Source organism: Cydia amplana, chromosome 8, assembly GCF_948474715.1.
Source record: "Cydia amplana chromosome 8, ilCydAmpl1.1, whole genome shotgun sequence".
Lineage (NCBI taxonomy): Eukaryota > Metazoa > Arthropoda > Insecta > Lepidoptera > Tortricidae > Cydia > Cydia amplana.
The window spans coordinates 14,753,467-14,778,703 of NC_086076.1; the positions used below are offsets into that span (position 1 = coordinate 14,753,467).

Consider the following 25,237-nt stretch of genomic DNA (forward strand, 5'->3'; position numbering starts at 1 on the left):
ATTTCTATGAAAATTACGTTTATAATGACACTCTCTCACTTTGTTCTATACAAGTCGGTGTAGGTAAAGTTAGCTTAGACGGTCACTAGTTCTCAAGATATTATAAGGGGAACTCTTGCTTTCAGTACTAAGTTTACTAGTAGTTTACAACTTCTAACGTGTGTGCAAGTTTTGACATACCTACGTTTAATTTATCATGTATATAATTTGCATAATAGACATTATATGCGACTGGGAATCGCACAAAATGTACAGTCACGCTCCGTGATTGTTGAGCGATTTAGGGTTTTAGCTAAATTGGTTGTTGATTACTTGAAATTTCTACCAAACTTGTCTGGCGTAGGTCGCGGTTTGGTAGAAACTTGCTGGCGCATTTTTTGCGCAAAAATCACTGTGCAGAGAGGAAACGCGGCCAGTGTCCTGGGAACTAATGCCTCAGGTTAATTTAGGTTTAAACTTATTGATCATTCGTTTAATCTCTGTTTTAATAAATATATATATATGTACGTTTTAACATTCCATATGTTAAATTTAGCTAGAACCCTAAATGGCTCAACAATCACGGAGCGTGATGTAGGTACTTATAGTCATAGTTGTTTTTTCACCACACCAGCTCGGAAAGACTTACGTTGCACTTCAAAAACCGATAGCAAATTTGCATTTTATTCATATGTGAGGCCTTTGCCTCAAATGCAAATTTTGAGTTATTTTCTTATTTTTTCTGGTAGAATTGACTTTTAAATGATGATTTTGGATGATAAATATTTAATAACTTTCATTTGTAATTGATTTGGTTTGATTTTGTTTGATATTTTACATTTAATATTTGCTTCGGGTTGGTGTGGTGAAAATTTTTGTGTTTCACTCGAGGGGCAAATTTTGTTTAACCCTCGTGCTTTGAAACCCTCGCAACGCTCAAGATTCTATTAATCGAACCACTCGCTACGCTCGTGGTTCATTTCTGGAATATTTCGCTTGCTCGGGTGTCAATATTAGCACGAGCGGTTAAACAACAACTTTGCCCCCTTGTAAAACAAATAACTATTCAAACATAATGGTCTCAAACCAGCCACTGCAATGTAGATTTTGCACGTTGCTGACCATTTAACATCAATTTACTTCTCGCTTAACGAAATCCGTAGAGGTATAGTCTCTCATAAAGGAACTTCATCAGTATTTTTTTTCAGCTTAATCGGAAATCGGTAAAAGGGTCAAATTTAGCGTCCAAGATTTGACACACCTTATATACATACTAACAGGGCAAGTTAAATAAAAGCTGGTAAAAAGCGGTAAGTTTTTTTCAAAAACTCGGCTGGATGAACCTACTGCAACTAAAAACGGAAAAGAACAGAAATCCGAATCGTTAACCTTTTCACCCTTCCGGCATGTGACGTAAATCTAATGTTTTATCCATTTATCATCCGATACATTCTCCCATTTTCCACATTACGTTTTTTGTGACCTTAGTCACATACGGCAGTTTGTTGGCATTGCGAAGTGTGTTGGCAGTTAACATGAATATATAACTCGTGGAAGTCCCGGGTTCGATCCCGGTAAGGGCATTTATTTCTGTGTTTATCAAGGGTTATGGATATTTTCTATGTATCTAATTATTTATTTATCTAAATATATAAGTACCTGTGCATATTGTCGCCTGGGGGTCTAGCAAAGATGGCCTGGCTAGCTAATGGTGTTAGTTTATTTTGCTGGCATTTGCAGAAAACGAAACGCTAAATTGTCTCTCTAGCTCTCTTCTATATTAAGTAGTGCGATAGAGACAAATAGCGTTTCGTTTCAGTAACGATTGTCATGTTGACTAGGCCCCCTGGTACCCAAAGTACAAGCTTTGCTTAGTTTGGGGATAGATGAGTATCTGTGTAAGATTGCCCCCAAATATTATTTGTTTAATTGGCTGTTACCTTTTCACGGCTAACGTATGAATTGAATCAATTTTGATGAGGTTTAGGATGTAGGTACCTTATTAAGTCATGGGGATAAATATAAATTACGTATACAAGGGAAGCGTTCTCGGAAAGGATGAGGAAATAAGGCCCTATACACAGTTTTAGAACAAAAGTTTCAACTCCTATGAAACTGGCTCTACATTCAGTAGTTTCAGACTATTGTAAATTACCGTCACAGACCCTCACATGTATTATCATAATGATAACAAATTATACATCGTCGTCCACGCGAGACTCAAAAAATGTTTAACCAATACTGTCGTGAGCGCTGCGCTGTTTCATCGACTGTGCTTTGGTGTTATCTCTTTCACACCTTTGTTCATAAAAGTACACAGTTTCAAAACAACCATATTTGTGTTTAAACGCAGGTCTGCTTTTCCAATGGCCGTTATGATTGTTATACGAGGTAGGACAAGTAATTATGATTCAATCAGAAATTGCTCTTGTTTGAAATCAGGAATTGCTTGTTCATAATAATTTAATTATAACAATTAGTGCCCTGCAATGGTCAATGATTTAACCTCGAACATTCGTGAAAACTGCAATTTGTGTGCAATAACAGAAAATTGGGAAGCACAGCGCATTGAACAAATTAACGCTAAGAGTTTACCTTAGTTTTCGGTTTATTTATTGGGACTTCTGGTAAAGGGATTTTTTTTACGTGCAGTAAATCTCCTTATTACAATTTCGTAGTTTTACAAATATGTCATTTTATAAACTCATCTTATATTGGGGGTGAAAAATCGACCTAGCTAGGTTTTATCTCTGGGAAAACGCGAATTTTTGAGTTTTTATATGTTTTGCGAGCAAAGCTCGGTCTCCCAGATATTCATAAATTAAAGTTGAAAGAAACTTGATTACAAGTCGATACATAAGTAGGTACATATAGATTTAATGTATTCTTGAAGTAAAAGAGATGAACGTGACGTAGAAATGACTGGCGTAAAGTTAATACATTTGCTAAGGCTTCTACAGACATTGCAACTAATGGCATGGGATTTTAGAGAATTGCTGGCTAAGTAGGAGCAAAGAATTCAATCGATCGATCAAATACGGCAATGTATATCGGTGACGTCAGAAGGGGCCATTAGATAAACTTGAATGCAGTTAGCGACTTTACCTGTACAAGTACAGAAATAACAATAAGTACTAGTAGCATGCTTTTCATAGTTTCATTTCAATATATCTTTGTAACAGCGGCTACCGAACCCTAACCTGCGCATGGCCGGTTTTATTGTATTCGTCGGATGCCAGACACTACGATTGGACATAAACAAGAAAGGGCGACGTGCTTTTTGCGTGTTTCGAACCTATAAAAGAAGATTAGAAGCCTTTAGAACTTGGTGCGGCGGGTATAGGCACGTAGTAGGTATTTTGAAGAAGTAATCAAGGGTGACACATACTTTGTGTTTTATGTTTGTCCTTTGTCATTGTATTTGTCTAGGCAACTATTTTATTTAACTATGAGTAGCTGAGTAGGTACACATATGACCATCACTTCATGCAACATAAGTTTATAATAATATCGTGGTTGCAAGTTTGTGACCATAGCGCACAACAGCTTGCAGTTTACGCATATTCGCTACGTGCACAACTGGTGCTGCCCTCATTTTGTCGGACTTTCGACGTTAAATCTCATGGAGTAAAATTAGTTCAAGCGGCTGCCGCTAGTACTAATATCGGACATTCCATAAGATTACCTGTGTTTGTGACGATCAACGCCACTTCCCCCTCCACCGACTTCGCACATTGCCAATAAGTAACTACTTACAATTAATTAAGCAATCTAATTTATTTGTTAACTGTTGGTAATGTTTTATTTCTGGATTTCTTCTTTGTTTGTTTTTGTTATTGTTATAATGTTTTTATTGTTGACTGATTGATTAAGTATTTATTTGATATTTTATTATTGTATTTGAATGGCTTTTGTCTATATTCGCAAATAAAGAACTGAATACTGCATACTGAATACTGAATACTGAATACAGCTGGGTTGCAGTACTGGCAGCCTCAGTAATCAGCCCTAAAATTTAGGACCCGCCCTTTAAAAGCGAAAGATAGAAATCTCAATCTGACTGACATGTAATTTGGCACGGACTTGTTCCTACCCTAATAAAAAACCGTTTAGACCAAAATTTACGACGTTCAATAAAAGGGCAAATAAATGTTGAATTCATTCTTGAGCTCGTCTTCATTGGCTTTCAGTGGACGCTGTTATTTGTGGATCTGTCCTTTATATTGATCTTGTTCACATGGTAAGTACGCTGCAGTGCAGTGTTGGTGGGGAGCGTGTCGTTGTTCCTAATCTGTGTACAACCACAGAATAAATAATAGTACTAGGTACAGAAGACTCACTCTCTAACGCTACGGCTTACGTAGGCGGACAACGCGCGAACGCGGCGCGGCGCGGCGAGGATGAAACAAACCGTTGATACGTATAGGTATGTCCTACTCGTACGTGAGCGATTTAGACGCGAAGCGGCGCGGCGGCCGCGCGGCGTTCGCGCGTTGTTCGCCTACGTAAGACGTAGCGTAACAAAACTCGTCTGTTACGATCAGGACAGATATGGCCGCTAGGTGGCGACAGCGCCACGCGCGGCTTATGGCTAGCCACCAAAATCGGTGTGGAACGTATGTACTTTTAGCTACCTGTAGCAAAGCGACGAAATCGCGGAGTGAGCCACGCCTGGTACAACAGGGTCCAGTGTACCATTGTTCCCTTTCCCTATGGACAGGAGCGCACTATTTACCTGTTGGCGACGAATCTGACTGCATCCTTAATCCATTAGGTTAACTTTCAGTCGACCGTTCCTGATCTCTATGGAGTTAAGCTCTTTTATTGCTTATATTGCTCGCAATATTTACCTTTATATTGCTCTTGTTCCTGCATGGTGAGCACGCTGCACCGTAGCCTGTTGACTGTGAGCGTGACCACGTCGTTGAGGCCATCTTCGCTCGCTGTGTATAACAGGGTCACTTCCAGTTGACCCTTCTTGTTCTCTCTCTGTGGACATGGACAAATTATTTAGGTAAGGTTCCTGACAGCATATCCATTAATTCAAAACTATGCACTTAAATGTACTTTGTAACTAGTCATTTATACTACTTCTTAAGCCGCAAAGTACTCGACAGCGTGCGCTGCTTACTCAAATGCACTTGCTTAACCCAGTTTGACTTTTTAGTAGATGTAGCAACCTCACTGCAGACCTTTACTGAGTCGTGTTTTGGAAACTTGATTCCGGAGCCATTCGCGCATAGTAAGTTTATAAGTACGCATTAGTAGTTAGTAGTGAGTGACATATGACAAAAGTTGAGATAGGCACTGTGTTTCACTACGTGATAAACTGACAAATATTGTACTACCATACTACCTACTACTTCTACTGCTGTGGCGCCTATGTCGCAATAACCCGAAGTTGACCTCAAGAACACCATGCTACTCTGTCCAAAGCCGTTTCTGTCCAGACTCCGCAAGAACCATGAGACAAATATTGTACCCAGTTTGATTTGAGCCTGCCATGAGCAGCTGACATGATGAACGTAGGAGCTGTATGCTTGTTTAGGACAAACTGTGCGTTTTTGATGCAAAGGAAATGTACATATAAACAACGTAGGTAAACATTGTACTCTTCCTACAGCCTTTGCAAATGACCTTATCACTGATTTATCACAAATTCTTTACGAAGAACCGCAAATAGATCAATGAACTCCCTTTTGGGCATAAACGAAAACATTATTTTTTGCGTAAGGTAAACAAAATAATCAATCTCTGTGGTACAGTCTCCGTTTCATCGTGGATAAAAATAGCTGTTTAATTTTAAATAAGTACCTAGTACAATATTTATTTAGGATACCTACTCTTTGCGTCATGTATTCAGGAAGTAATCAATCAAACATTTTATTCTCGTTCATTTGATATCCAACGCGATAAACGATATCTAACATGACAATTATTCTTATTGACAAATTCGGAGGCGGACTTCTGTTGATCATTTTATGGTCTTATGGTGTAACGCTTAACAAGTCTAGCAAGCCCTTCAAGTACAAAATAAGAATTTTGCCAAATATTTAAGAATTAAGGACCTCCTGTTTCGAAGTTCGGAAGTTGGTTAAAAATTCAAACCTTTAATTTGATTACTGAAACCCTGCTCTTACTGTCTTTTATTTATTCAATTCAGTTACTTTTAAATTCAATTGATTAACTTGACCCAGGCTTTAAATTCAATTGGTTGTCGAAGAGTAATTACGCGCTACATTGTACACTCAGCAGCAAAAGTTAGTTAAGTAAGTCAGGAAAAAAGTTGTTAAAAATGCTATGTAGGTGCTCTATCAATTTTTTTTTTAGCAGTTCATAACAGAGCTAGTTTAGTAGCTGACTGTACATACAATAAGTATACGAACACACAATATAGCAATTAAATGATTATTCATCTGGGGGCACGGCAGTGCCCCCGCCAAGTCGAGCAAAACAAAGAGGCACGGCCGTACCATCCTTTTCTCGAAGCGATTCAGGCCATTTTCGACGTCCTCTAATTTTGTGCTGGCTGAAGCTAGAACCCCGAATTTTCAGTAATATATAGGGCTTAACATGCTTAAGATATATTCTCAAAAACATTCAATTTGAACTTGTAGTTTAAGAATTATTGTACGTCAAAGTTCCTTATTTTCGACACTGACACACTCACGATCATCATAATTCTAAGGTACTTCTAGCATACCCACAAGCTTCAAATTTTAAACATAAGTAGTTTTCAGCTTATCAAGCCATAGAAAACCTAGAAATATTGCAATATCAGTCACGTTTTAAAGATCTAAGAACTGCATTAAGTAAGTTTGTAATCCCATATAAATATATGCTATTACAATGTTACTGTTGCAGTTCCTACAAATAGTAGGTAAAGTAAAGGTACACTACGATGCACGATGTGAGTATGAATGAAGATGTATTTAGTTATGATATGTGTATACATAGTATGGGTATGAGTACCCGAAAAGAAGGACTGCCTACAAAAAGAGATGAGATCCCATCAAAAACATTACTTACATGTAAAAAGGTGCATGTCTCGCAACGCTTCTACTACAAAAAAGTTTTGAGATGTAATGTGAAACCAAGTCGGTTATTTTAATCAGTGCCAGGGGGTGTTAAAACTGTATCAAATATATATCTTCAATTTGTAATACATATAATGACTTGGCAATCGCACATAATGCTTTACTCGTACCGTACTCGTAAATATGTGTAATGCTCAAACTGCAATTAGCGCTAGCGTTATGTTCAATTAGAATTATTTTTAATAGGTGACGATGATACTTATGTCATTATGCAGCCGTGCGATGGCCAAGTCATTTTACGTATTACAAATTAAAGATATCTTATTGATACGGTTTTAACACCCCCTGGCACTGATTAAAATAACCGACTTGGTTTCACATTACATCTCAAAACTTTTTTGTAGTAGAAGCGTTGCGAGACTTGCACCTTTTTACATGTAAGTAATGTTTTGATGGGATTATTTTAATGTTAGTTAATTTAAGTAGTCAAACCCCGAAACCCCGGCAATCCTAATCCTAAGACTGAACTGATCAATCCGACACACAGGCGCGTTTTCCGGGCGGGGCGTGAGCGTTTTATATGTAAAAGCGGTGCGCCCCGCTCACGCCCCGCCCGGAAAACGCGCCTGTGTGACGAAGCCTTTAGACAGTTTAGCCTCAAAACAAGGAGATTACGTTAGTTGGGTTTGTCAGTTTTGAAGTCAAAGCCGAAATACATACTGGATTTAAGCTTTGACCGAGACCACTAGGTAAACCTAGATGTTCTGGTGTTTCAGGGCTTGATTACAACATACCCACCTAATTAACTAACTATAAGTACATATTCGGTTCGTTAGCTACTTTCCGGTACGTTGCTCAATCCGCTACGGTAAGCGAGGGGTAGAAGCAAGGTGAGGTGAGACGACATGTTATCTAAATTATTGCTCAGTCAAAAATATTTACATCTTAGAACAACCCCTGGATTAGAAGTATAGATGCATGTTTTGGGGATATAATTCTTGTATTTTTAAGAAGGGCGATAACAAGCAATGTCATAATTTGTAAAGTCGTTAATTTCTTAGATACGAACAATATTAAACCATAGAGATAAGGCGATAAAATCGCTTTTCGAGCAAATTTTATTTACGGGTTTGTAAGGCAACCGTGTTTTCGACAGTCAACCACAGTGCTCAAGAATACAATGGCTTTGTTTAAGGGATTAGGGTCCAAGCCAAAAATTCACTTCTTTTTATCCCTACTATACGTTACCTATTTGAAGATTTGAGAATCGTCGTCAATAGATTTAATATTTCAACGACGACACAAGTAAATAGTTTTTATCTATCAAGGGTTATCAATAACAAAATAATGGAATCGAAATACACAATGCTGTAAATAACGACATCAAACAATGCAATAACATTGATTAATTTAGACAACATTTTAAATCGTTTTTAATGAGGCCTCACGGCCTGATTCAGGTCTTTATATTCCTTGACAGTTTTTTTTTAATATTGGTACGATAGGTTGTAGCTTATAATCATTATATTGATTAAATTTAAATTATTTCTCTTAAGATTGTAATTTTGACATAGATTTTATTATTTATATAATTAAGATTAATATTTTGTATGCCAATGCCTTATTGTGGCGGAATACTTATGCACTTGTGAATTTGTACCATACTTACTGACATGACCATTAATTTAATCTGTGTATATTAACTAAAGAAATAAATAAATTGAAAATTGAACGGAATTCCTGGCGGCCATTCATTTGTTCGATGACGAAGATAAGTTGCTAAGTAGGTAGGGTAATTGTGTCTGTTTGCCGTCCAGTGCCTGTTTCCGTCCACTTGGCGGAGTTGCTACAAAGAATTGCGGAAAATTTGAATATAAACAAGCCTTCTCACACATGTTTGGATTTGTTGCAATCCATAATGTCTAAGCAATATTTTTACCAAAATAAAAGTGTTATTTGACAAATAGCGGCTTTAAAAAAAATTATGTAAGTGGCGGCATTGCATCCAGAGCTTGAAAACGTCATTTTGCAAGAAAAAAAAAGTGTTGGCGGCAAATGTTCACGGTAAGTTTATTAATTAATTTAACTAGTTTAAGTTACGTTATTGGCACATACTGCAACTTAAAAGTATAGTAAACGCAATTTTAAGTGTTTTTTATAGTTTTTTCATAATAATCTTTGATAAATTTAGTGGACGAGTACTGACATACTAATTTTGAAAAATATTTAGTTTCCGACCACACGGACGGTAACTGGAACAGCCAGGGGCGTATTTACCCTAGGGCCAAGGGGGCCATGGCCCGGGGCGGCAGGCCGCGGGGGGGGCGGCGAAGCCGTTCCCTCGCGGCTTTTTCTGGGCGCCTTTTATAATCAAACTTAGCTATATTTTTTATTATATTTTAATTGACATTTAAATTAATAATTAATAAACAAACGAACGCTTCAAACCCCACTAATTGCTTAAAATATCTACCAACAAGTACCTATATTAAGCAACATTTTCGTTCAATAAGTATTAGTACTCCGGTCAAGATAAAAGAAAAGTGCTAATATGCGACATACGTGCCTTGCGCGGTACATTCGTTAGACTTCGTTGGCACCTCGGCAGCTGAAAGTTGCGTAGAAGCTACCAAGTTTTTCGGGTTGCTGCAGAATCTGTACGTTTATTTTACAGCGTCAACAGACCGCGCAAAAATTCTACAAGGTTTTTTGACCACGCCCGAAAACGTAACTTTAAAGAGCTTATCACAGACGAGATGGTCAGCAAGGGACGATGCTTGTTCCAGTCTTAACAAAGACTGGAATCAATTGCTAGCGCCAACCCTTGAAGCCATAAAGGGTGACTCTGGCAACCAAACCGTGTTAATGAAAAATGAAGCTATAGGGTTGATTAAAGAGCTAAATTCCCTGGAAACGGCCATCTTGTCAGAATTTTGGGGAGCTATTTTGAAGCAATTTAACATAGCTTCAAAAGTTCTGCAAGGGGTTGACTCAGACCTGGAGGTTGTTTCTAACCTTTATGACTCCTTAATTAAATTTATTCAACCGAAGACTACAAGCACAACCAAAAAAGAGTTATCAAGAGGAAAAAACATGATGATTGATGACGAGAGTCGCGAAGGAGAAGTGTTACTACAGGGATGTGACCACTTTCGAGTCAATACCTTTTTCCCAATTTGTGATCAGTTGTTAGCCGAGTTGAGGAAGCGCAAAACGTCATACGACGTATAGTGACGGCCAATTTTGTCTTCTTAGGTAAATTAGACACGATATCTGAGGCAGAAGTTAGAAGGAGTGCCGTAAACCTTCAAACAGTATCCCCGTTAGATCTCGCGGTAGACGAATGTGTTTTATTAAAACACTTTTTGGCCGCCTACGAAAATAAAATGAGCTTAAGGCAACTAAGCTTACTCATAAAAAATAAGGGCCTTAAATAAGCATTCCCATATGTAGAAATTGCATTGCGTATTTTTCTTTGCACCGCAGTTACTAATTGCAGTGCAGAACGATCATTTTCTGCACTCAAAAGAATAAAAAATTATCTACGTTCCACTATCAGCGAAGAGCGCCTGAATTTAGAAGCTGAGCTGACAAACGTTTTAAATTACGACAGCGTCATTGATGATTTTGTCAACCAATTTGTACATAGGAAAACAATATATGTAAATGCCTATGTGAGTAAATGGTAAATGTTTAGTTTTTAGGGTTCCGTAGCAAAATGGCAAAAAACGGAACCCTTATGGATTCGTCATGTCTGTCTGTCTGTCTGTCTGTCTGTCCGTCTGTCTGTCCGTCCGTATGTCACAGCCTCACAGCCACTTTTTTCCGAAACGATAAGAACTGTTAACTGTTGAAACTTGGTAAGTAGATGTATTCTGTGAACCGCATTAACCTTCTGAACGCCACAGACGGCAATTGACGTCAACGCAAAATCGTGACAACGACGCCAAAGACGGCATTTGCCGTCGATCGTTTTTTGATGAAAATCTACTGAAAAACACCCCACTTTTAGGTTGGCATTATTTATTCACAAAACTAAATTTTACCCCCGTGGCGTCAGTGGCACGGCAAATGGAGGCGCCGTTTGGCGTTCAAAAGGTTAAGATTTTCACACAAAAATAGAAAAAAAATTATTGGGCGTTCCCCATACTTAGAACTGAAACTGAAAAATTTTTTTTTCATCAATCGTATGGGACGTATGGATAGGTCTTCTAAAATGATATTGAGGTTTCTAATATCATTTAGTCATTTAGTCATTTATTCAATATTGCATTCTCATGTACATAATAAGGTGTTACAATTTAAGAGGCCAGTTCATGACACCCTGTAAGGGCACACAATAGTAGGTACTTATATTTACAGTTATATAGGACTTTATACGATTCTATCAGGTTATATAACATAATCATTTAAAGTTACCAATTATTTAATAAAATAGCATCTACATAGTCACATAAATTAATTCAGGATTATAATGTCAATAAATAAATTGGAATATTAAATAGTTAATGGAATTATTTTGTCAAAATATAGTATAGTTTATTTTCCGGACGTCTTTTCTAATCGTATAGTTAATAGTAGATTTATTGTTGGTACTAGTAGGTCAAGCTATAATTGAAAAAAAAAAAATATATAAAATCCTAAATTAATTCAATGTCATACTTATTATCTAGCGTATTATCTTCGAGAAACGATTTGACTGTGTAATAACAATTTTCTATTAACAGGGTTTTTAGTCTAGTGTTAAACATTTTGTCATCTGGTTCGGCTTTGATAGCATTAGGGATATTATTAAAAATTTGTATACATTTGTACTGCGGTCCTTTTTTATACATAGCTAAGGTAGATCTTGGCACTAACAGCTTATTTCTATATTGGCTTCTAGTTTTATACGTATCGATTTTCGGTGGGAATAGTTCTGTATGTTGTCTGACAAAAAGTGCAGCCTCCATTATGTATATTGAGGGTAGTGTCAACAGCTTATATTTGATAAAAAGAGGCCTGCAGCTGTTAGGAATGTGTACATTCGCTAAGATTCGTATACACTTTTTCTGTAAAATGAATATTTCTTTGGCGTCTGTGCTATCACCCCAGAGAAGTACGCCATATCGGAGGCCAGAATAAATATATGCAAAATATACCGATAAAGCCGACTCAAAATCCGTGTTTGCTTTTAGTATGCCAAGAGCGTAAATAAATCTGACTATTTTTGTTTTAAGACCTTGGACGTGCGCTTTCCAGTTTAGCCCTGAATCTATAGTTATACCCAATAGTTTGAAATCATTAACCTCTTCTATTGTATTGTTATTTATTTGTAGTTCTAGTTCTAATGGTCTTTTCTGTGTCGGTTTAAATTGAATGATTTTTGTTTTCTGTAGGTTTATGTCTAAATTATGCTCGGCAAGCCATTTTTTGACAGTGTGTAAGAGGGTCGAAAGTTTTAGGTTGGCTTCGGTACTGTCCGTAGCGTTAAATAGCAAAGAGACGTCGTCTGCAAACATGACACATTTTGTACTTTTATCTAAAACTTTAGGCAGATCGTTGATGTACGCTAAGAATAGGGTGCAGGCTAAAATACTGCCTTGAGGGAGGGAGCAAGTGGTCTGACGTAGTTGAGAGTTTGCGCTCGTAATATCACGGCTCTGATGGTCGTAATAATCTATTTGGACGTATTGTTTCCGATTCTGTAAGTATGATTGAAACCATTTGTGGGCCATGCCGCGTACTCCCAGGCCGTAGAGTTTAGCTAGTAAGATCTCATGGGATACTTTGTCGTATGCCTTAGTCATGTCTAAGAGTAGCCCTATACTATATTGTTTTATATTTAAGTTCTCTAAAATATGTGTTATATATTTGTATACTGCTAAAGCTGTTGAATGGCATTTTCGAAATCCGTGTTGATTTGGGTCTAAGATATTATATTTTTCGAGAAAGTTATACAATCGATTTGCCATAGTTTTTTCAAAAATTTTTGACACAGATGGTAGCAGAGCAATAGGTCGGTATTGATTAGGATTATTTGCAGTACCGCCTGGTTTTAAGATTGGTTTAATTTTAGCTATTTTGAGTAGTTCTGGGAAAGCGCCTTCGTTAAACGATTGGTTTATCATTTTTTTCTAAACTGAATAGTTTGCGCGAGAGACACTTCCAAAGTGGTAAAATGTGTCTCCCCCCCTGTAACTTCTAAAATAAGAGAATGATAAAACTGAAAAAAATATATGGTGTACCTTATATACCATGCAAACTTCCACCGAAAATTGGTTTGAACGAGTTCTAGTAAGTAGTTTTTTTTTAATACGTCATAAATGACATAAATCCCCTAAATACGGAACTCTTCATGGGCGAGTCCGACTCGCACTTGGCCGCTTTTTTTTTTTCACACCCCAAAGGTACTTGTTGCAGGTTTTTTTTCTTAAATAAAATACTTTATCGTCACTGAAAAAAAAGGAGTGTATAGGTTTTTAAAAAAAGGTCGGCAACGCGCATGTAACACCTCTGGAGTTGCAGGCGTCCATAGGCTACGGTGACTGCTTACCATCAGGCGGCCCGTATGCTTGTTAACGGATGAAGGGGGGCGGCAAATCAAAATGGCCCGGGGCGCCAAATTTGTAAATACGCCTCTGGGAACAGCTAGGTGAGTATTTGTTATGATCGTTTTACTTCAAAAGACTTATAAACTACTATATATTTTCTCTTAAAATGATGTTTCTTGCTTATAAGATTATACATTTTAGTTTTCGTCCACGATTTTGTCAGTGTTGCTTGATTAAAATCATGTTTAAAATACGTGGTCGAAAACTAAAAATAGCTTTAAATATTGTTTCAGTTTCCGTCCATGTACTATGAGTGGTGTAGACGAGATTTATTATTACGTGATTACTGAGGGCGAAAATAGCAATTCGTGGATGAGTTTCGATTTTGTTCGACGAAATGAAAGAATTGAACTGAGTCCGACAATGAGACGATTCCACGAATTGCTATTCCCACCGGAGCATAGTGGTTTGCCCCAAATATGCGAGGAAATAAGTTAAAATAGGCAATTAATTATTTAAGCATCAAGCATTACTCGAATCTTAATATAAAAAATGTCAAATCTTACGATTTTCCCTCCTTAATATCTCGCGCACGAGTGTGGAGCGGGCTTTAAAATAATTGAAATGTCTATGATTATTAAGCAGTATTTACACGATGTTACAAAATAGTCCTGCAAGAATGAGACATATAATTGTCTCCCTATCTCGCTCTATATCCTACAGCATGAACTGATAGCTGTACCAGGCCGTGTGGATGCTGGTTTAATAAGTATCTGTTTTTCGCTCTCACTTAAGCCCCGCATTCACACTCCTACCTTGTAGGCCGCCTCGTAGTCCGCCTCGTTGGGTAGGATTGTGTATGGGGGTTGTAGACTACGAGCCGTCCTACCGTTTAGCCGTTTGTAGGACGGCTCGTAGTCCACAACCCCCATACACAATCCTACCCAACGAGGCGGACTACGAGGCGGCCTACACGGTAGGAGTGTGAATGTGGGGCTTTATAAAACTGCGTCCTTAAAAGCCATCTCTTTCTCGCTCTCACTCATGGGTGCGGTTGTCTGTTACACGGCTTTAATGGACGTACATACGGCGGATCACCTTACACACGATCGAACGTGCGCCGGACCGCAAAGTCACGGTCCGGGCGTCTGTAAGGCCAAGCGCGCACCACGATTTTAATTTTTGCGAGACGATTTTAGAATCGCGCTGTAATTTATCGCAGAAAATTCACTGCGCGCACTGCGATGAAAAGTCGACGATTTGTTCATTCTCGACATGGATTTCGTACCAGTCGCCAGGCGTGAAACAATATGCAATCGCTGTATGACTGAGTATTTATACCACAAAGGTGATCTCCTTCTATTTCTATAATTAAACGGTCAACATCTAGCGTCTCATCTTGTGACTCCATTGGAGAAGCAGGTTCCGATATGTTGACTCTTGGAGAGCGAAATGCCGATTGAGGTCCGGGGTGCGATTTTATTATCGCAGTGCGCGCGGGGCCATACAACTCCGTATGCTGCAATTCACTTTGTGACAATGGCGTCGCGAGCAGTCGCGGAAAAATGTGACAAATCACAATTTTAAAATCGCTGCGATTTTTTTGTCGCATATGCGCGCACTGACATATAAACACATACGTTACATTTCTGCGACTAAATTATCGTGCGACAAAAAGTCGTGGTGCGCGCTTGGCCTTACTGTCGCATTTGTCAAAACCCATGTTGCTGCATGGATTTTTGACATTTGCAGCAATAATGCAGTCGGCAGTATTGTCACGCTGCAATAATGCTGGTGTAGTCAGAGGGGCTACCGCCAAAATCGAAATTCGCAAAATTGCGGGGCACTTTCTCTTTTACTCCAATGACGGCGTAATTAGAGTGACAGAGAAAAATGCCCGCAATTTGCGAACTTCGATTTTCGCGGTTGAAGCCCTGAATCCGAACTGTATTTTTAAAAGCCTGGCCGCAGACGTTCGGAATTTTCCGTAAGGAATGACATGTGTAAGCGAGACAGCGCTATGCATTTGTAGAGCGACGTCCCGTTCCCACATGTCATTCCATACGGAAATCGAATGAAAATTCCGATTGTCTGTGGCCAGGGTTAAGGAAGGCGTCCGACTGATAATTGCAGCTGCATTACTGTTGCTGTATCTGTCAATTTCCGTAATAAAATAAATGACGTTCACCGCCGTACTACTGCCGCGATTATTACGTTCATTCCGTCATTAATTTTATCAAGGAAATTGTCATCAGATACAGCGGCGGAAATAATGACGCCGCAACAGTCAGCTGCACCTTCACCTAGGCCGGGTACTGCACGCACGCGACCGGCGGCGGCGCGGCAAGCAGGGCGGCGGGCGACGACCGCCGTCGCCGCTGTCGTCCAAAACAGTAGCCGCACCATGAGTTAACGCCAACTTGACGTTTACGTTAGTGACTACGTAAACTCGATCGCAGTCCATCTCGCTCGCACTGATGTATTGTTACTATAGCAAAAAGAATTGATTGTAATAGAGAGGTAATGTATATGAAAAAACGTACCCCTTCGTTTGATTTTACACATCTTACTCAATCAATGGCTATAGAGAGGGAATGCGATTGAGTTCACGCAGATGCTAACGAAACAACTCGTGGTACGGGTACAGATTCATTAAAGTCTATCCACAAGTTATTTGTCTATCCACAATTCCACACATGAGGCCACAGACTGGACGCACGCCACCGGTGTTTCGGCATGCGAGCGGTGGTTCGCGCGGCACCAACAAAATGTATAGATTTTAATGATATATATATACTAATATATATATCATTAAAATCTATATCTATATCTATCTATATCTGTGCGTTCAATCCCACTTGAAGTACCAATGACAGCCACAGAAGACCTGGTTTCATCCGGCGACGACGCCACCGAAAAAGAAGCAGCATCTTCTGTTGCATTAGCGACAGCTGAAATACTTACCAATGCAAAAACAGGTCATACAGAAACAGAGTGGAATGATTGTAACAATATAGATCCAACTGAATTTGCTTTAATAGATCAAGAGAATCAATTTTATTTTGAAAATGAGTTTGAAACACCATCATTTAATAGTCCCGAGCAACGCGCCAACTCGAAAATAATGGAATGTCCAACTGCAACATCAAATACCTCAACTAACGAGTCCATACTAATCGATCCTTTTGAGCGCCACTTATATTTACCAGACCATCGTGTATACCCTAAAAAGTCAACGAATAATAAAATTCCCGCTGCGATTTCCTCAGCTGCTTGGAGAGAGCATTATGAAATGCGTGAACGGATAAAAAATTTAAAACAAGAAGAAACCAGAAAGAGAAAATTAGAACGCGTCCAAAAACAACAACGAGCAAAAATATTAAAAGAAAGCAATTCCGAACATAAACGAGGATCAAAATCAAAAACAAGAAAACAAGATTACCAGCCACGAAATACGCCTAGAGTTCGAAAACAAAATCATATGACTCCAACAGCTGCATCTGGAAAAATAAGATGTTCGGAATGTGATAATGATTTAATTTCTGATGTAGAAGAAGACGAAGATAAAAACATTGGCTGTGACCTCTGTCCTCGGTGGTACCACCTTAAGTGCACAGTATTTCAAGGGCAGGCCTATCATGATATAAAAGATAAACCATACAAATGTAACTATTGTGGTTAATAGGTTGTGCTTGCTAAATAATAATTAGATTTATGTGTGGCTATCTAATTGTTATAGCTGTATTCTTTTAATATAGTTTTTAATTCAATGGCTTGTTAAAATGTATAACGCCTTTAGTGTTAGAAATTTTAATTTGTTTTATGCTGTTATTAACATTAATATTTTACATATTATTTATCATAAATTCTTTATAAGGCACATACACGACACGAGCTGTTTTTCTAAAGAATTTCAGTGCCTAAATCTCTATGGTCACTTAATTAATTCAGAATGAACTCCCTGACGACTATGACCATACATAGAGATCTTTTCCTACAAAAAAATAAATTATTGAATGACCATGTATATTGAGACTCTGAATTTCTCAAATAATAATATTATCTAAAGTTGATAAATAGATTGTATTAGATTGTTAGTAATTTAAGAAAAACGAGTTAAATATCTGTAATTAATAAATTAAAAGTGGGTAGGTATTATAATTATAACTGGTGTTTATCTTAATAATGCATCTGCATTCGTTTTTCCTATACATAAATTAACACAAGAAAACAAATAACTATCATATATTTAAGTGGGTATTTCATGATAAATTTTACTGTCCAGCTACTCTGGCAGCTCCGATAAGTTGATGAAAACTAACGCAACGACCCTATATACAACAAAACTAAGTCGGTACTAGTAACGTACATAGCTTAAAAATAAATGATTCCTTATTATATTGATATTATATATTATAAATGCGAATGTAACACTGTTTGTCGGTCTGAGTCCTGAGGAAGGAAATATATATAAATATTTATCACGAAAATAACCATTCTACGCGGTCGAAGTCACGGGCAGAAGCTAGTAACTAACTAAGAATTATCTATATAACATAAAAACAAAAAATAAAGATAGGTATAATTGATTTTCAATGCAATAATGCACCCTACAGTACTTTTTCATACAGTGGACGAAAACTGACTCATACGTGGACGAAAAGTAGCTCACAGGCGGACGGAAACTGAAATAACCCTACTTTTTCATAATATATTTTTTATGAAATAAACCGTAAATATTATTTAAGGTCACGTAATATTAACCTAAAATAGACAATATGAGCAATACAAACAAATATAGCACATTTAAGTAAGACTACTTAAATATTTTTTTTCAGCATTTCAAAGTAGACATCTCCTATAATTGGACGGTATCTGACACAATTACCCTACAATATCGATCATTTCCATCAAACTACGATGTCGCGCAAGGTCAGAAAAAACTGATAAGTACAATGCATTGCTTTCTTGTTATGTCATGTAAGTAGGTAATTGACTGGTATTGGTTGATTGTGAAGAGTAATCAAAGGGAGATTAGAAGATACGTGGAGGAGGTGCTCAAAATATACCTACACGGGATTCTATTGTTGTTAGTATAGGTATCTATTTTTAAATACCTCGCCCGCGCAACTGCGCTATACAACATATTATTAACTGTATCTGTACGTCTATGTTTAAGTACCTATTGTTTGGCTACTTACATCAATTATGTTCAAAGTTAATTAAATTAATATTGGTTAAGTACCTACACGAACCAAGTAACTGTTTTTTATTAAGTACCTATTATTTAAATTTTGTCATTATAACCTACTTTGTGTACGCTCAAACTTTGATGACCGTAAGGTGAGTTATTAGGTAGGTAAATATAATTTTTCTCAAAAATGGACGGCAAAGTCGACGTTGCCGGTTAAAAAATAGGTCGCGAAGTGCGTTGTTTATGGTCATTCAAAAAATTAAAAAGTTAAAAACATTGCAGTCTCGATTTCGGGACTGCAATGTCGCATACAAATTCCATTATTTAACGAGTTCCAAACTTTTTAAAACTTTAAATGCCCATATCAAATGAAGGCATAGGTCCCTTTAAACAGCCAAACAGATGATCAGCACTTATTATTATAAAGCCTGTAACAGACTATCGCACCGCACCGCGACCTTGGAGCGTCGCACTCATAAGTGAGAGCGAGAAATAGATATCTCTTTCTCGCTCTCACTTACGGGTGCGACGCTCCAAGGTCACGGTGCGGTGCGATAGCCTGTTACAGGCTTAATGTTGGTACCGCGACTATTTAGGTGTCTCAAATAGGTTGGCGTATTTTCAGCAGAAAATACACTTCTTTTTTTTTAATGGCGGCAAGCAAATCTTTTTAATGGTTTTACCTTTTTCTGTGAAAATTTGAACGTTGCTTCTGTAAAATATTTCTATTTCTTGCACCATTTTTGAGAAAAGCACTATATATGACTCGGCTGGAAGGCTACTTGCTGGCTTCGGATTCAATTAAACGGACTCCCAAGGTCGTCCGTTTAAAACGAATCCTCAGCCTGCAAGTAGCTACTTCCGAACCTCGACAATAATGTACTATTATTTACCCTCATTCGACCAGTAATTAAACACATGTATCTTATAACTTAATTAACTGATATCTAGTATGTCGTATGTATAAACTTTGCCGCAATCTTTTTTAAGTTTCAAAACCCTACTCGAAACAATCCTTTTGTAGAGATCAAAAGTAAAAACGTACAAGTCCTAAATAATCCAACCTAACAACGACGACTTAAAAATATCGTAAAATAACATCTTGAGTCTTGACTCTAGAACAACACGTACCTACATCTAACTAATGCATGTTTCGTTTTAAAGATAAAAACACAAGCACACAGCCTTGGCTCACGAACCAACGATAATGATTTTATGATTTCAGTATAATAATTTAAAGAAAAACTCAGTTGCCCGCATAAATATGACGTCTTACAGGTACATAATTATAAGGTAGGTATTAGGTATGCAGTGATTGCAGTGGCCGAGGTCAAAGCTATTCTATTGTGACGCCCGTCTGAACTCATCATCTCAGTTCGATCTCCGTATGCGATGACTCAGACCACACCTTACCAATTGAGGAATTTAATTGCTGCTGATTAGATAAAATTTTGGTATGTTCTACAATTCCTATAAATTGACTTTAAACATTATAGGTATTTTGGTACTCTATCGTTAAACTGATTTGATAAGAAGTTTATTATGATTTGAGGACCTGCCGTGATTTTGTTATCTGCATCTCTATATCACGAATACCTATAGAAGAGCAATAGAGAATGTGATATTGAATGAAGTTGACTTTGGCTGCATGAAGATGATTTGTATTAGGTATGCTGTTATGTTAAGTAAATATTGATAAAGTGTATAACTATATTAATTTTAAGCCCAAGATTTGGCTAACTTCTACTAGTATATCACCGCGCAACTGCTTTACCAACCGACTGAGACAAGTAGTCGCTTCCGCTTGCTTCTATTGATGCTGAGTAAACATATTCAAAAATACTTTGCGAGTTGTGTCGTATTTGTATTGACCATCGTATGCCATCGTTATAAACGAACCTATAATTATAGATTTTATGCACATTATTTTAGAACAGTGACTTTTTGGATACCTAAAAGTTAAACGGCTACTATCTCGCATATCGTTCCACATAAAATGATGTTGTCGTGCCAAACTGCACGTGTTTATACGATTTTAACTTTTTTCAGTCCCAGGGCTCAATATACTTTGAAAGCAAAGCTAAAACATGTTGACGGTATTTTTATCATGGGTTAGGTTCGAAATATGTTCGTAATATCTCTGTGTGCCAAATACACCTACGTAAAGAGGTACACGCTGCGTGTGTGCGCTGTGTGTAGTGTGTACCACGCAGTTGCAAATAAGTTCGTGTGTGTTTTATATTGTGTATACTCAATTATGGAATCTACCTAAACAATTTATTTTGTTTTTGTTTATTTTGTCTCGCGCCGTCTTTGATCACACGCACGCTGCTAAATCCGTTGGTGCAGAAAAATATTTACTTAATGACTACCCCAGCTGCTGGTAATACGTTACAATTTGATGGTGCATTAATTCCAGTTGAAACAGGACTTAATTGCGTTTAATTTGTATTTTATTTACCACATCTGAATTTTTTAATGGTCTCTAAAATATGTTTGGTTAACATAAAGTATGAAAAGTATAATTAAAATCTGTATAGTTTCCCCAGCTAGGTATACAGGGTGTCCCAAGAAGTAGTGATATACTGAAGCTGGGAGGTAGAGGACCTAGAGGGCTATCTGAATCACCCCCATATATGTTCCGCGATTTTTCGTATTTTCGGAGTTATGATTTTTTTTAATTTTTCACCTATCGCCGAGTACAATGAGATTTTTATTTATGGTGACGTGAATTATTGCGGTAGATGCTTGATTTTTTTTGTGTGCTAAGCTGATAGATAGGCCAATTCAGTATGGTAACATTTACTATCGTTAGATCTTTGAATGGAATTAAAAAAAAATTAATGCCAAGAAAGATAAAATTACCCAGTATGTTCACAACTTCAAGGGCGCTTAAAAAAATAAAACATACTGGGTAATTTTATCTTTCTTGGCATTAATTTTTTTTTAATTCCATTCAAAGATCTAACGATAGTAAATGTTACCATACTGAATTGGCCTATCTATCAGCTTAGCACACAAAAAAATCAAGCATCTACCGCAATAATATATCACCATATCACCATAAATAAAAATCTCATCGTAGTCGGCGATAGGTGAAAAATTAAAAAAAATCATAACTCCGAAAATACGAAAAATCGCGGAACATACATGGGGGTGATTCAGATAGCCCTCTAGGTCCTCTACCTCCCAGCTTCAGTATATCACTACTTCTTGGGACATCCTGTATTATATCCTTAAAAATTACTATGAGAAACGAGGCTACAGAGAAAAACAACATACAGAAGTAAGCATTGGAAACTATTCGAGCAATAAAAGAATTAACATAGTTACTCACTCTCGTGTCGGTGGCGGCCAGACCGCTCGCTATCGCATTAATTGGCCTCCATATGTCCGGAGTTCCAATTAACCCATTCTTCAGATCATTCTGGAACAGCTTCGAATCGAAGTTCCACGTCGCTGCTCCGACAGTCCTTCTCTTCTCCAGAACAGATTTCTGCGCCATCGCCTCGGCTTTAGTCGATTTGAAACTACCAAATGTCTTCTCTAAAAACCCAGTTTTCGCTTTTGGCTCTTCTTGGTCTGCTACTTTAGAATTCTTCTTATTGTCTAACGTTTTTGCACTTTTTCTTCTGTCCGATTCTGATTTGGGCGGCTCGAGTAGCGCGTATATTGTGAGAGACAGGAAATGCCCGGCAACTAGTCCTTGAAGATCGGGTTTGTCTGGCTTCTTGACATCTTTCTGTTTCAGCTGGAACTTGAAGTCTTCGTTCCAGACCGGCCATGAACTTTCCTGGAGGGTACTCTCGAATTTGCTCTCACCCGGGAACACTTTGACCTGAAATTAAATCGGAATGTTTAATAAACGGGGATAATAAAGGAGTTATGGCAAGGTTAGTAAAAGTTAAATATCTATTAGCCTTTTTGATGACATGGTTTTCAAATTAAGGTTTAATTATAGAACATCTCAGACAAGATTCGCAATAAAAAGACAATCATTGCATTATTGTTATAAATAATGCCGTATTTACGGCAAATCAAATTATTTTCTAGATTCATACCAGAAAGAAATGAATCGTGAAGCAAAAAATCGAGTTTTCTTTGAAATGCGTCTAATTTGGCGCAGACAATAGAGTCCTTAGATATGCAGAACGCAACAAAAGACGATCATAAGAGCGCCTCCTACGACCAGCATCTCAATTCTCATGTGATCTTATTACTTTTTTCGGATTTCGTACCGTCTGAGAGTTTAGGTATACGCTCTTTACCCGAAGTAATTATGTACTTATCAGTTATATGAGTGCAATGCTCACTCATTATTAATGAGTCATAACCTCACCTAAGTCACCATATAGTCCTGGTTTTGATTTCTCATGCTAATTGGTGCGCACTAAATCCACTGCGAGTAGTGTCTATTTATTTTTATTATACCTACGGGCCCACAGGGTGCAAGTCACTTTAAAATTTGATATTTTTTAGGGTTCCGTACCCAAAGGGTAAAAATGGGACCCTATTACTAAGACTCCGCTGTCCGTCCGTCCGTCCGTCCGTCCGTCCGTCTGTCACCAGGCTGTATCTCACGAACCGTGATAGCTAGACAGTTGAAATTTTCACAGATGATGTATTTCTGTTGCCGCTATAACAACAAATACTAAAAACAGAATAAAATAAAGATTTAAGTGGGGCTCCCATACAACAAACGTGATTTTTGACCGAAGTTAAGCAACGTCGGGCGGGGTCAGTACTTGGATGGGTGACCGTTTTTTTGCTTGTTTTGCTCTATTTTTTGTTGATGGTGCGGAACCCTCCATGCGCGAGTCCGACTCGCACTTGGCCGGTTTTTTTCTTTCAGTTGTGTGTTTGTGAGTTTTATTAATAAAAAAATATTGAACATACCGACTTCATAAAATGAATAAATTACATGACATTGTATCTAACAATACTGTAACATTTAGAATTTCTATATGTTTAAGTACTTAAAAAATATAATGTTTACTTCAAATAATTGCCATTAGTAGACGACATTCAATTAATTGAAACATGTTGTTTTCGCATATCTCGTCCTTTTGTTTCCAATTTCTTCCTATGATTAGAGTGGAGTCAATTCCTTTTGGCTACGTTTTGCCTTTGCTGCCTTTTAATAACATTTATTACCAAGCAAAGAGATCGTTTCTAATTATATTTTTGTTAAAGCACTGATTCACTATACCAGGCGTGTCTCACTCCGCGATTTCGTCGCTTTGCTACAGGTAGCTAAAGTACGTACATCCGTTCGGCCCCACTTTTGGGGAAAACCATAAGCCGCGCGTGGCGCTGTCGTCACCTAGCGGCCATATCTGTGCTGATCGTAACAGACGCGTTTTGTTAGAGAGTGAATCTTCTGTACTTAGTACTATTATTTATTCTGTGACTATACTAATAATAGAGTAATTAGGTACTCTAGTCATGTCTCGCTCACACTTAAAGAGTAAGAGTGAGAGATAACGACAATTATCACCCTCCAATTGAGACCATACATGAGCGTCGATAGCATAACGGTTCTACAATTGCCAATAAGATAAGCGATGATAACATTAACGACGAGATAAGTCCGTGATAACCAATGCAACCAAAATGTTCAATAGTAGATGTTTTCCGACGCCGTTCCGTTGGCCTTTGGGTACTACCTACCGATTTCTTCCTTAAATGAAATTTTAGGAAGAAAGGCTTATTTCCTTCTTAAATTAATTTGTTTCTATATAAAGACAAGGAATATTGGTTGCTATACAGTGCGTAGTGAGTTGCATATCTTTATTTCTCAAGGTCTTCGACTAATCCCCCCTAATCCCTAAGGGTCTGCAAACATTTGAAGAGTAAGATCAGTAAAAATAAAAATCTATTAAATATAAGTTACGATTATGATACGGATGCGGTTCTTTCTAGCAGTAGGTGTGTATACTCGTACACTTCGTAGAGTAGATACCTATATCGGAGCAGCCAAAGTGTTCACAATATCTGAACAAGCACTCTAACGTGTTGACAATAGAAGCGTGCTCAGATATTTGTGAGCACCTTGGCCGCTCTGATATACGATAATAGCACCTTTCGATCTGGCAAGCCACATTAGTTAGATATTTTATTGAATAGTTAATTTTTACCCAGATGTAAGGTTTTAGAAAGGTTCAGTTGTAACCATTATAATCATAGGATTTTAACTATTTAACCTCATTAAATAATCTCAAAGTCTACTGCATAAAGTGCCATGGGGAGAATTGTATTAGTACCTAATAGACAACCTAATTAGGTCCTAGAACTATAACTTTTTACACAACTGCCCAAAAAAGGAGTGTATTGTTTTTCTAACAAATACAGTTGTTAGAAAAAGTCAAATCAAGCCGTATAAAAAGCGCAATAGGCAATTCATGGGGCTTTGTTTCAACTAAAATGCAATCAACCAGAAAATAGGTAGGTTAGGTACCTACTTATATTATAACCATTTAAAGGGGGTCGAATGT

At 37.6% G+C, this 25,237-nt stretch overlaps 1 protein-coding gene across 1 annotated transcript in view; it reads right to left on the reverse strand.

The window, feature by feature from the left end:
* LOC134650088 (uncharacterized) overlaps positions 1–25,237 on the reverse strand; it is a 34,737-nt gene that overhangs the window by 6,794 nt on the left and 2,706 nt on the right. The window contains exons 2-3 of the mRNA XM_063504917.1: positions 22,081–22,581; positions 4,830–4,968 (exon numbers count right to left, since the gene is read on the reverse strand). Coding sequence (XP_063360987.1) covers positions 4,830–4,968; positions 22,081–22,581 — 640 coding nt within the window. The remainder of the gene's footprint in view (positions 1–4,829; positions 4,969–22,080; positions 22,582–25,237) is intronic.